The sequence below is a fragment of the Danio rerio genome, chromosome 20 (genome assembly GCF_049306965.1).
Source record: "Danio rerio strain Tuebingen ecotype United States chromosome 20, GRCz12tu, whole genome shotgun sequence".
Classification (NCBI taxonomy): domain Eukaryota; kingdom Metazoa; phylum Chordata; class Actinopteri; order Cypriniformes; family Danionidae; genus Danio; species Danio rerio.
The window spans coordinates 49,142,380-49,156,760 of record NC_133195.1 but is presented as its reverse complement, the minus strand read 5'-3'; the positions used below and the strand labels follow the sequence as shown (position 1 = coordinate 49,156,760).

The 14,381-nt window shown below is 34.1% G+C and overlaps 1 protein-coding gene across 13 annotated transcripts in view; it reads left to right on the top strand.

Moving 5' to 3' along the window:
- Positions 1 to 14,381, top strand: part of fermt1 (FERM domain containing kindlin 1) — a 208,575-nt gene that overhangs the window by 172,555 nt on the left and 21,639 nt on the right. For 12 of the 13 annotated variants that reach the window (XM_073933690.1, XM_073933688.1, XM_073933689.1 and 9 more), the window contains 3 exons: positions 3,449 to 3,604; positions 9,596 to 9,829; positions 12,162 to 12,284. In XM_073933690.1, the coding sequence (XP_073789791.1) occupies positions 3,457 to 3,604; positions 9,596 to 9,829; positions 12,162 to 12,284 (505 nt within the window). In that variant the 5' untranslated portion in view covers positions 3,449 to 3,456. Of the gene's footprint in view, positions 1 to 3,437; positions 3,605 to 9,595; positions 9,830 to 12,161; positions 12,285 to 14,381 lie in introns of all 13 variants that reach the window. The other variant, XM_009294974.5, reaches the window with a different exon arrangement.

The window sequence follows — 14,381 nt, the reverse complement described above, 5'->3', positions numbered from 1 at the left end:
TTATTTGGGCTTAATTGAATCAAACTAATTAAGTTGAACACTACTAAACTTAATTTGTTTGAATTCAACACGAATTGTTTGCAACAGTTTTGCAGACAATATTGTTTTCAGTGTACTAGCTATAGCTCTTTGGAGATTAAAAGATTAACATTAAAAGTTAAGAGTTACAGATCTGTAGATTAGCACTTTGACTGTTGGTAACAAAGCAAAATGAAGCACTTTTAATTATAGTGCATACACAGATGATTTTATTTTAGTCTTCATGCAATGGTTGCATATTTGCAATCTTGATATGCCCTACTTGTTTATATCTGAAGTCATGTATCTGGCTTTTACACTATAGGAAGGTGTAAATACTTTTTTCTATGCCCTGCAGTCATGTTAACCTACTCGCTTACTAGGTATACCCCAGGGCTACATAAATAGTTTGTCTTGTTAGTTCAGAGCTTGTGTTTTATCTGTAATCTAGTCAAACATCTCACCCTCCCCCATGCACTCCTATTGAACGTGGAAAGACCTGATTTTTAAGTACTATTGAGAACTTAAATGCTGCTTATATAAACATTTTTGCCTTCCTATTTCATGAAGTCACTTACACTGTGTAGTTTACACAGCAATACTTGACTGATTGTGTTTGTGTGTGTGTAGGACCTGGGTTTTGTTGTTTACTGATGCCGATGATGAGGCTGTGTGATTTGTTCTGTTGTTTCTGCCTCTGTTCTTGTCTCGGCTTGTCAGGAATTTTAAGCTCAAGCCTCTGTTGTCCTGTAATCACATCACTCCTCCACCCTGTTCCTCTATTTCTCTGTCTGTGTTTTAGGAGATGGTGTCATTAGAGGCATTAAAGTAATAGCTCACCCCAAAAATACACTTCTGTCATTAAGTGTGTGTATAGTGATAAGGGTCTGCTAAGTACTGGAAAAGATAAACAAATAAATAAATCAAAATCAAAAAAATTGTGTCAGTGCTCGTATGAATATCGTATGATGTATGGACAAGGTTATTTTATTTATGTGATCTATTAAAACAATTGTGGAAAGGATTTACTATTAGTAATGTAAATAATAATCAGTTTTTGTCTGTTTATAATCAGGTTTTGTATGCAAAAGCACCACACAATCATTCCAGGATTAATATAGTTTTCTAGAACCATTGTTATAGCAACTTTGTATGACAAAAAGTTTTTAAAAATCTCATTTTCATTTTTATTTAGTTTAATACTTGAATAACAAAAGCAAAAAATCTATTAAAAAACAGTAAATATGTACTTAATATTAACATTTTTATAATAATGAATTCACAATAACAAAAGAAAAATTGCTAAACATTCGACAAATTAAATTGCAAATAGAAATACTCAAATATATATTTTAAGTGTGCTGTGTTTTCTGTTGTTGTTGTTTTTTTATATATAAAATGAAGGTTAACTAAAAAAATGTATTTCAGATTCTAAGGAAATTTCTTGTTTCCTACAGCTTAACTTTATGTACTGAAATAAAATAACTAAAACAAAAAGTACAGAATATTATTATAGACAAACAAGTCAAAAACTAAATAAAACATCTACAACTTACAATTGAAATATAAGTAACAATAATGTGCCAGGGGTGGCGCTGTGGGTAACGATGTCGCCTCACAGCAAGAATGTTGCTGGTTCGAGTTCTGGCTGGGTCAGTTGGCATTCCTGTGTGGAGTTTGCATGTTCTCCCCGTGTTGGCGTCCAGCTGGAAGGGCATCCACTGCATAAAACATTTGCTGGATAAGTTGATAGTACATTCCACTGTGGCGACCCCTGATTAATAAAGGGACTAAGCCGAAAAGAAACTGATTGAATGAATAATGTGCCAGTATTTTTTAAATAACTCATTTACACCACTTGCCCCATACATTTTTTTTTTCAGTTTATTTATGGTTGTGAATTGCATTATGGGTTGTTGATCTCTGTTCTGTCGGCTTTTGATGTTGTAAACTCAACTCTACGGTCTAACAAAGTGACATTTTAGTAGGGGTGTCACGATTTCGATTTTTAATCAAAATCGATCAAAATTTATGCTCAATTTCGATTATCGAATCAAAAAATTGAACCGTCGATGCTGCCACGCCCCCATGTCACGTCAGCTTGGCTTGCCAAGCGGGAAAATAACAGGCTTGTTGAAGTGCTTGTTAAACTGCAGAAGCAGGAGACCCGTCGACAGAACTTAAACCCTCTCCTCTTTCAGTGAAGTCGCCGGTGTGTAAGCATTTTGGATTTCCAGTGAGTTATGTTGACAAAAAAAAAACACAGTTTTGCAAGCTCTGCTATGTACGTATTATGTACATTTCGTCTGATAGACAACACCAGCATCGCGATCCTCTGCCCGCCCCCGTTGCAAATCCGCTCGCGAAAAGTACACACTCAGACCCTGTTTACACTGTCTTTGTTTTTAAATGGCATTTTAGAACGACAACGATTTGACATCCACAGTGGCGTGTAGCATTTCTGAGCAGCTCTCCTTCCTCTCTACCTCTGTAAATGCACATCACGTGACCACACAGACACAGACGCACACACAGCCATGCGCTCGAGACAGCAGGTCCAGGCAGTCAGAGGACTGCTTCAATCTTTTACTCACTTGTACTTAGTCATTTTAGCGAACACCTCAGATACTGTTGGCTGGTTCCTGTTGGTTGTGCCTCTTTTTTTACCGACGCCATTATAACGACACAGATCACTGCCTATTCACGAGTCCCGCAGAAAAAGTGATTGACAGGTGGTAATTATGTGTGTATCTTGCCTTTATTCATTTACTGTATGATTTGTTTATGGGTAAAACAAAGACCATGCAGGTCAGGTAGTTTAAACGGTAGGCTACAAATAATTAATTGGTCATTAATTAATTAATTATTCATAATCGAAAATCGAATCGTGCCTTTAGAATCGAAAATGTAATCGAATTGAGGATTTGGAGGATCGTGACACCCTTACATTTTAGTAGTTTGAAATAATACAATGTTATATAGAGAAATAAGTCTGCAAAATAAGGTTATTGTACTGTAATCCACAACACCAAACCAGATAATATATCACTCTAAACTATTAAAAATGTCCATAAGTCACTGTTTCAAACTTTTTGAGGTTAAAAGTTGTTGAAAGAAAGACTAAGGTCCCATAATGCAATTCAAAAGCATAAAAAATAAAAACATGAATCACAAAATATGGAAAACTGCTAAATAACAAATATTTTTACAGTGCAGATTAATTTTTTATGATAGCTAAACTCTCTGGTTAGTTGTTTTGGAAAATATAAACAATCAATATACTTTTAACATACATTCTCTATGAATTTATGTTTCAAGTTTTTACTGCAAATGTCACATTCATAACGCTGGAATTGCTCACTTCAGCTCTTCTTCAGAGGAAATATAGATATGAAAGCATGTGAGTAACCTGTGAGCAGTTGTGTTTCAGGCAGAATCATGGCCTCGGCCGGTGAACATGGACACACCTGGGAACTCAGCATTCAGGTGGACCAGCGGGAGGGAGACGAGGGCATGAGGTTTAAACTGCGGGTCAAAGGGGATCTGCACGTTGGCGGACTCATGCTCAAACTGGTGGAGAAGATCAGTGAGTTTATTTTTTTTTTTAGTTTAGTTTATTTGTTTACAGGGTCAATGCACATTAATAAACATTACTGTAAAATGTGCCAGAATTAGCCAAGAATGGCTATTTTTCATCCGTAGACCCTTTACAGAATGTTAAAAAGTCACACCTAAAATAAAAGCACAACATTAAACATTAAATACACTTTCATAAAAAATACAGTTAAAAAAGTAAAGAAAAGAAAAAAAGAAAAGAAAAAAAGAACAGACTGATGGCAGCAGAGGACAAAAAGCCAAAGACAACAGTACAAATGTGTCAAGAATACATTACTAATGCTGACAATGCTGATTTGTCAATAACCAATTTCTAACATGAGACTGAAAAGAACGAAAAGTGCATGATCTTCTAATTGTTGGTGGGATGGAGTTCCATTCCCTAGCAGCTTTCACTGAAAATACAGATTGACTGAATTTACTTTTTTTGAGAGGAATAATGCAGTCTCCTCTGTCACCTCCTCTAGTAGTTCGGTGAGCAGTCGTTCTAATATTTACAAACTGATTTAATGGTGAAGTCGAGTTATGTAAAGTCTTAAACATTAAACAGATATGTACATATGTAATTAAATTTTCCCAACTAAGCAGGTTGTATTTCTTTAATATGAAACAATGGTGATATTGAACTGATTTCTTATCAAGGGTTTTTATGGATTGTTTGTATAAAGATTCAAGTGGCTTCAGAGTAGTGATGCTGGCTTGGGACCAAGTGGTTTAACAATAAGTGATGTGAGAAATGATCATGGAGTGATAATAGATTAGGGCAGCCTCACATGACATCTGATCACGAATAAATCTAAAATTTGCTAAACTGAATCTGACCCGGTTACAAACCTTTTTAACCTGAGACTGAAATGATAGTTTTGAATCTATTAAAACTCCAAGGTACTTGTACTCAGATACAACTTGTAATCTTTCCCCTGATACAAATACATCTGGTACTACAGTTACCCTACCATAGAAAAAAACATACACACGGTTTTAGAGATGTTCAACTGTAAACAGCATTGAATAGTAGTATAAGGACTGCATGATGTATCAAAAAAAACAAAAAAAAAACAAGTGTGTTTGTCACTATACTTAAAAAGTAGAATAATATAATAAGAAAAGATTAGTTTGCAAGAAGGTCGCTGGTTTGAGTCCCAGGCTGGGTCAGCTGGCATTTCTGCTCCTGTTCACGTGGGTTTCCCCTCAGTTCAAAGACATGCTGTAAAGGTGAATTGGATGAGCTAAATTGGCCGTAGTGTATAGGTGCATCCCAAATCGCATACTTATGCACTATTCTACGCTATTTTATTGTATAAATAGTGTAAGTGGTGCGTTCACACTTAAAACTCTCTCTGAATACCCGGATGATGTACTCATTCAACCAGTAAAATGAAATGTGTAATGATGGACACTTCACACATTCAATGGCTCATGGTCTGCTCATGTAGCCGAAGGAGCCAAGCTTTCGGGCAGTGATGTTGGATTACTTTATTTACTTTCGATTGTAAAAGCGGTATTCTCCCTTGACAGTGATTATAGCGCCTCCCGATGGTGAATGCGGTTATACTCATAGCAGGTACTATTTGGTAGTTTGATCATTTACTTTACTAATTTGGTGAATGTCAAACGTCATCAGGGACAACATTAGTGCTCCATTTGGGATGACACTACATTCATATGCTATGCTGTTGTGTGTGTAAGTGCATCGTGTATAGTGAGCCATTTGGGACGCAGCTTATGTGTGTGCATGTGAGAGTATATGGGTGTTTTCCAGTACTGAGTTGCAGCTGGAAGGGCATCCACTGTGTTAAACATATGCTGGATCAGTTGGCGGTTCATTCTGCTGTGGTGACCCTTGATGAATAAAGGGATTAAACCAAAGGAGAATGAATGAAGGTTAGTTTGCAACATGTGGTAGCATAATCAGCTGTTTTTAATGTTTGAAAATCAATGGAAGGTAATGAGACAAAACGATTCCAATGGCTGTCAGCACATACGGGAAAAACAAGGCCAATAGACAAATAAATAATTATTTTCGTGCCAAATAATTAAACCACCAAATAATTAACCACAAAACAACTAAACTATTATTTTTAATCATGTTTGCAACATCAATCTATATCCATATGGACAACTTTTATGTTGTGGTCAGTTTGCCTGGTAGCGCACTCTCTAGTGTTGTACTTGTGATGCAGATCGCTCAAGTTCAAGTTAGGTAAAGCACGCATTTACAAAAGCAATAAAGGCAATGTAAAATCAAGGTAAATCTATGGCTTCAATTGACTTGTTCTTGTCTTTTCTTTTGAAAGCACTCTTATCAAAATGGATCCTATGTAACATATTTCAGATTAGCATAAATTTAGACAGCGCCCTCTAGTGGATTTGTCATATGAAATGTGCAATGAAATGTACACGCAGACAACATATTAAAGTTTCACAAAAATGTAGGCCAAGGCATGTATTTCCAATCATTGTGGGTTGATAGTCCCTACTTGTACCACAACACATCAGAATTGTGCCTAAAAAACTATTATTACACTCCTAGTAATTAATTCATTTATTAATTTTCCTTCGATTTAGTCCCTTAATTATCAGGGATCGCCACAGCGGAATGAACCGCCAACTATTTCGGCATATGTTTTACGCAGCAGATGCCCTTTAGGCCACACCCAGTACTGGGAAACACTCATACACTACAATTTAGTAAGTTAACGAATGTCTTTGGACTCTGGGGGAAAGTGGAGCACCCGGAGGAAACCCACATGAACACGGGGAGAATATGCAAACTCCACACAGAAATGCCAACTGGCCCAGCCGAGCCTCGAACTGGTGACCTTCTTGCTTTGAGGCAACAATGCTAACCACTGCTCCGCCGTGCCACACACTCCTAGTAATTATTATATAATTAAGTATATTAATCGTAATTGTCTGCTTTTATGTTTCAAATAACGTTGGTAAAGATGTCAAAATATTGCTTTATTTATGTCATTAGCATTTAAACATAACCATATGTTACGTATTTATTAAACATTTGTTTTTAACATATCTATGTTAAAAGCCCTACTTCTTAACTTTAATTCTAGAGCGTCAAACGCTGGTTGACATGCGCAGGTATGTCCATGTTTGCCTTGCATATCTTTGTATAACCGCGTGCTCTGAGCTATTGTTCTTTGACTGAGGTGCTGTTTACTGTTGCAGAGTCTGAAGTTCACTGTGTCAACCTGAGAGGCGATAGCAAAACAGATTCATCACACCACCCACTGACTATATTATGCTTTGCCTTCATCTACTTATATTGGTCATTTATGAACACTTATATTTAGGATTACTTATGAACATTATTTATCAACATAATCTTTTTAAAATGTCACCAAAATTGCATTTACTTAAATAAAAATAGAGTAAAATGATACAATTGTCAAATAATAATAGTAATATTATTTCGTATTGAATGTAGTTTATAATTAAATCTATTCCTGTGATTTAAAGCTGATTTTTCAGAGTTATTTCTTCAGTCTTTAGTATCAAACAATCCTTCAAAAATCATTATAATTGCAGATTTTTTTAATAATTATTATTGATAATCAATTAATCAGTCATTAAGAATGACTCTTATAATTACATTTATATATACTTTTCATTTAGCGGACTCTTTCAACCAAAGTGAATTTCAAGAGTTCACACTTAGCTGATATCAATAAAGCATAATTGACATGCTGTCCCGGGAGAGAGCCCTGAGCTCGTAATATCCAATACGAAGATAACTGGAGTGAAAAACTCTGACTTATTTATAATGCTTCCGTGATCATCTTATAGGGCAGATTACGGAGCTAATGAGGTGCCAGCCGTGTTGATCATAAGCACGTGATCCTCTTGAAACTAGTTTATAAATTAACCACACTAAATGAGGACTTACAGTAGGGAAAATAAGCATTGAACACGTCACTATTTTTCTCAAAAAACATATTTCTAAAAGTGCTGTTGACTTAAGAAATGTTCCCCGGATGTTGGTAACAACCAAAGAAATCCATATATGACAAACGATTGTTTATTAAATTACCGCAACACAATTTATTCCCAAACACTTGAGCTGGTTTCAGGTCTTAGTTCTTTCCTTTTCTTTTTCAGTTGTTCTACTTTTAAAAATCAATTTATTTAACTTGTTTGTTAATTAAAAACAGTTTTGTTGTTAAGCCTATTATTTATTATTGGCTATGAGAGGTGGCTGTGCCCTTACGTGCAGCGCTCGCTTCAACTGCAGCTGAGAGAGAGTGGGAGAAAGAGAGAGTGCAAGAGAGACGAAAGTGTCGGTCCACTGATGTTGATGTGAACAGCTGAAGTTGTCAAATTATTTGTAGTTCATTCGTTAATAATAATGATGATGATTAAAAATAAAAATACTATTCATTTTATTCAATAATTCAATTAAAACATGTAATAGGCAGGGCCAGATGAAATCTGTGGATGTTTTTTGCTATTTCTGTGGAGAATTTTGATAAAAAATCTGTGGATTTCTGCAGAATTATTTTGGGAGTATCATAACTATATGTGAAATAAAAAAATAAAATATTTTTACCTTTTATTTAATGTTTAAAATGCAAATCCAATCAGATCCACTTTATTTGGTAAACAAAGCAAGTTTCTAATATAATACATCTACTAAAAGACAGAAAATATTACTGTACAATCTGCATTGTACATAAATCAGATGAACATTTTTATATTAATATTTTAATATATTAATATATTAATATTTATAATAATATTACTGTAATTAATTTAAAAACGGAATAAATATAGATTTAAATGCATTAACTTAAGAATAAAATAGAATTAATGATGGGCTAAAAATCGTTGGAAATCTGCGGAAAATTTGCAGAATTCTGCGTGCTGAGATTCCGTGTGGGCCTAGTAGGTCTAAATAAATGTGAAACAAGCTAAATATCGTCTTTAAAATCGTCATAAGTCTCAGCTCTTGGCAATAGCTTTCCCTATCGTCAATACATGATACTATCGTCTATCGGCACAACTCTAATATGAAGCAGTCAACACAGTTTTCAACACTAATAATATTATTAATAATAATAATAATAATAATATGTTTCTTGAGCAGCATATTTTAAACAACTTTCAATGACAATTATTTTTTTTTTTATTATATTTTACAATTTTACAGTTTTTTTTATTTTTTCTTCTTGTGTTTTTGGTTGTAAATGCAGCTTTGGTGAGCAAAAATGCTTCTTTTTGGGAAAAAAAAGCTTTTTGTAGTCAGTTTAATGGGTATATCTTTGGCACGTTGGCACAGTGTATAGCGCTGTAACCTCACAGAGGCGTGCTCCGGTTTCCTCCACAAGACATGCGGTACAGGTAAATTGGGTAAGCTTAATTGTCCTGAGTGTATGGGTGTTTCCGAGAGATGGGTTGCAGCTAGAAGGGCATCCGCTGTGTAAAACCTATGCTGGATAAGTTGGCGGTTCATTCCGCTGTGGCCACCCCAGATTAATGAAGGGACTAAGCCAAAAAGAAAATGAATGAATTAATATTTGAGCACAGACACAATGTCTTAATCAGGATATTATGAGGCAAATCAGACGATTATCATTGTTGCACATGAAGAAACTGTGAGCAACAGAAGAGTCATTAAGGTTTATTTGAGTTTGTGATGTTATTAAACATTGCTTCATATTCAAGTTAATCAGCGGCGGCTGGTTTGAACTGATTTAGTGTGGTGTAACGTCTGTTGTTGTTTAACTTCACTTTAAACCAATTCACATTCCTGTTCCTGTTTATAATCAGTTATTAGAAATGATTTATTAAAACTATTATGGTTAGAAATGTGTTAAAAAATGGGGAGGGGGGTATACAGGGGGGCAAATAATTCAGGCGGGCTACAACTGTTTAGAATTTATAGAAACTTCTAACTATTTATTGTTACCTCGCTTATTGGTTAAATCTTTCCATGTGTGTGTTTCAGAGGCTCCTCAGGACTGGTCAGATCATGCCATCTGGTGGGAGCAGAAGAGCTGCTGGCTGCTGAAGACTCACTGGACTCTGGATAAATACGGGATCCAGGCGAACGCTGACCTGCGCTACACTCCTCAGCACAAGTCCCTTTGCATTCAGCTGCCCAACATGAAGAACATCAAACTGCCGGTCACTTTCTCCGGCGTTGTCTTCAGAGCTGTGGCCGAGATCTGTAAAACACTCAGTAAGAGCTAAATTCTGTTTTATGAAGAGAAGATTTCTAAAGATAACAGTTTTCTTAACTAATTTCCAATAACTGATTTCTTTTATTTTTGCCATGATGACAGTACTAGATATTTTAGATACAAGTATTCAGCCTAAAGTGACATTTTTAAGGCTTAACTAGGTTAATTAGGCAAGTTATTGTATAACGATGGTTTGTTTTGTAGCATATTGAAAAAAATCTATTCCTTTAGGGTGCTTATAATATTGAACTTAAAATGGTTTTTAAAAAAATTCAAGACTGCTTTTGTTGTAGCCGAAATAAAACAAATAAGACTTTCTCCAGAAGGAAAAATATTATCGGAAATACTGTGAAAAATTCCTTGCTCTGTTGAACATCATTTGGGAAATATTTGAAAATTAATAAATAATTCAAAGGAGGGCAAATAATTCTGACTTCAACTGTATGTAATTGTTTAGGTACTTATGAAATAAAATGTAAAACATTTATAAATGAAGTATCAAGATATTTATTAACAATAAACGAAATAATAATACAGTGTTTATTGCACGTTGTTGCATATAAACAATAAATCGTTTTAGATTATTCATGATTATTATTATCATTAATTCATCTAAAAATTTAAATCTATTTCTGTGTTTTTTCATTTTCATCATTTAAAATTATGATTTTACCTGTAATATGTAATAATAATAGCAGTTGATATATTTTTTAATAATTATTACTAATATTATAATCATTAAGTCCCAAATGTAATATTCAAATATTTGATGACCTTATTGCATATTTTATTCATGTTATATCTAGTTTTTTAGGATATCCTCCTGAGACCAAAGAAAATGTATTTCTTTTTTTTATCTCTGATTTCCTACATCATTTGCGTTAAAAAAAATTCTACAATTTAGAGTTTTTACATTTTGTTTTTTATTTTTAATTTTACAGCATGTCCACTGTAGTAGACCACAGGACCATTTTAGTTCGATACGGCCGCCAAACTCAGAGAAGAGAGCCGAACTCAAAAAATAAATAAATAAATGTTAATCCAAAACAAATTTAGCATAAAATCGATTTAAAACTGACTATCATTCTCTAACTGTCTCTAATTCTCTAATTATTTGATTGTCAGACTCTAAATCAGAGTCTCCCTCAACTTTCTTATAAAGAATCCTCTCTGCTTCAGTTCTGCCTCCTACAACATGCAGTCATTAATTACATTAAGATGGTCCTGGTGTCCACAATAGTGGACATTTAAAAAAGGATGATATTTTGAAACACAAACTAGTTATAAGCTTTGAAAGTTAAATGTATTGTTCCTGACTCTTAAATATATATTTGTTTATGTAATAATAATAATAGTAAAAAAAAACATTTAAAAAGCTCAATTTTACATGCCTCTCTCTTTCCCATAAAATGTCCTTGTTTGTATGCCAGTCATTTTGGATGAAGTGTAAGAAGTGGTTCCTAGCATGCCAGCCAATCAAATGACATATCACTAGAAAGCCCAGAATGTCCTCTGAACAGTACAACAGAACTTGACAGAGTAGCTCAAAAAGTTCAAAGAAAACTCATGAAAACACAATGTCCACTACAGAGGACACAAGTCAATGGGCGGGGTCTCAGGAGGATGGTTTAAATAAATCATGTTTCATATAATCAATGCTCAGAATGTAGATTATATTTTTAAATATGTATTAAATAAAAGTATTTATGAATAAAGTATCAAAAATGCCTTTTCAAAATTTTTATAAATACAGTATTTATTGCATATTGTTTATTCAATTTTTTGTTTTTTAACAAATAATATTATTAAATTATTACTATTAATAGTATTATAATTATTTATAATAATAATAATAATTATTATTATTGTTATTATTTTTATCATTATTTTATATAAAATGTGATTTATTTTTATTGTTTTTATTATAAATTGTGATTTTTACATGTAATCTGTAATTTATACCTGTTTAATTATTATTAGCGATATAAACATTAAATCCCAGAGGTAAAAAAAATAAATAATAATAATAATTGTGATCAAATTACATATTTTACAAGATTTATGATTATTTATAATATTTATATAAAATTTATTTTCTTTTATAATTTATTTAAATGCTCTTAGTATTATTGTTGTTGTTGTTGTTGTTTGTTTCATGTAAACATTGTTTAGCATGTGGAATATATTGCACAATTTTATTGAAAATTGGATTATTTTATTTATTTATTCATTTATTTATTTGATTATTTTATAAATTTGATTAATTTACATTTTTAGTTAGACTTTCTCCACATAAGTTAACCTGTTGTTGTTTGTTAACTCTGTTTACAGACATTAGAAGAACCGAAGAACTTTCTCTCCTGAAACCAACAGATGAACCCAAGAAGAAAAAGAAAAAAGACAAAGGCACAGATTTAGCCACTGATGAGATATTAACCATGGACATAACTGGAGGTGTTTATCATTACAGAAACAGGAAGCTAACATATAGCATAAAAAAACATCATAAAAATTAGCATACCAGGTGGCTCTGTGGTTAGCACAGTTGCCTCACAGCAAGAAAGTCACTGGTTCTAGTCTCAGCTGGGCCAGTTGGCGTTCTGTGAGGAGTTTGCATGTTTGTGTTGGTTTCCTCTGGGTTCTCCAGTTTCCCCCACAGTCCAAAGACATGCGCTATAAGTCAACTGGATGAACTAAATTGGCTGTAGTGTGTAAGTGTGTGTGAATGCGAGGGTGTATGGGTATTTCCCAGTGCTGGGTTGTGACTGGAAGGACATCCACTGCGTAAAACATATGCTGGAATAGTTAGCGGTTCATTCCACTGTGACGACCTCTGATATATAAGGGACAAAGCCAAAGGAAAATGAATGAATGAAAAATAACATACCAATAAACAAAACAATACAAATATATACATTCATTTAAACATTAGCCGCATTTCCACTATCAGGCCAGTGCGAGCCAGGGCTTATATCGGGCCAGGCCGGGCCAATCGCCCGGGAGGTTGAGCAGTGAGGCCGAAATCATGTCGCGTTTCTACTGTGGGGCTAGTAGCTCGCAGCGCGTCACGTAAACCCCGCCCCCAGAACATCCCCCGAATCGAACGTCACTCAAACCGCCCACTTCAGCGAGAATCATGCAGATAAAGCACATCATCACGAAACTATTAAAATTAGGACAACCAAAACAAACAAATGACACGTTACTGTACAGCAGTACAACGCATGTCTATACGCACATGCCTGTGTGTTTTCATTCATCATATTCATTTACTCGCCGACCGACTGGCATCGAAATCCAGTGGTCTTGCCACCAACGGAGGGACCCGGAGCGCAGGGAGCGCACACATCCATAATATAACACCACATATATAAAATTCTCCGTTAATAACTCGATATAAAATGTTTTTTATAACATCCTCTAGACAGAATCTGTCCAACATTCATCCCAAATGCTCCGGAGAGAACTGAAACATGATTTTTTCCCCCTATAGGCTTTATGACACTAGGTGATTCCCTTTATTTAAAGATGTTGCTTATTATATCTAAAGTAAAGGAAAGTGTTCAGTGTTTCAGCAAATAAGAGCAGCACGTAATAAAATATAGCCTATATTTCGTTGCGCTCAGCAGCTATGCACTAATAAAGCTCTTTATGTATTTAAAATGTCCTTTTTTAATTTTACCACGTCATATAAAAACACACACTTATTTGAGGACACAGAACACATTTTGAACTTGCAGTTTTCCCCGTCAAAAAAGTGCTGCGCAGCTGCAGACAGAAAAAAAAGGTCGCCTAGTTTCTGCGTTCACTCACCCCGAAAATGCTCTGTTTGCATGATTTGATTAATTTCATCGTATCCAAATACTTTATAAATAATATTTAAAACATTTTCCGGTGTTTATTTTTTATTTTTTTTTTAGAAAATATCTAAAATCTTTTTTTCAAAGAGGCTTTTGAAAAATGAAAGTTTAATATAAATTTGAAACAGTTTGATATAGTACCTAATTGTTATAGCTATAGCTTTTGTTAGTTTTATATTGGTTTATTTATTTAATGTGATTTTATTATAGGCCTATCTAATATTTGTAATTCTTTAAATTATTTCAATATAGGGCTATTTTATCTAGATATGACACTATTGTTTTGAGCCTACAAAAGTGGGCATGAAATTTGTAAAGTTTAATGTCCTACTGTTGTATTCATATAGTGTATTATCTCTAAAATAAATTAAAACAATAAAAAGAAAAGAAAAAAGCCGCTCGCGGCATCAACAGAGCTATGAATGGAGCGCTTTTTTCGGTCTCACACACATACACAGGCATCTAAACGCGCAAAAACACACACAGTATTAAACTTGACAAAACCTCTTGAAAACTACTGTCTGCTGTGTCTTTAATATGGTGTAAAGATTATTATGCGTTATTGAAACATCAAAGATGCAGCAAAGAAAGATCATTTTATGCAACAGCCTTACATTTAAAAGAGAAACTTAAGGGCGATCATATGCAAAAAAAGACCCCAGCCTATAATTTGTTCCAGATGTTTTCTTCC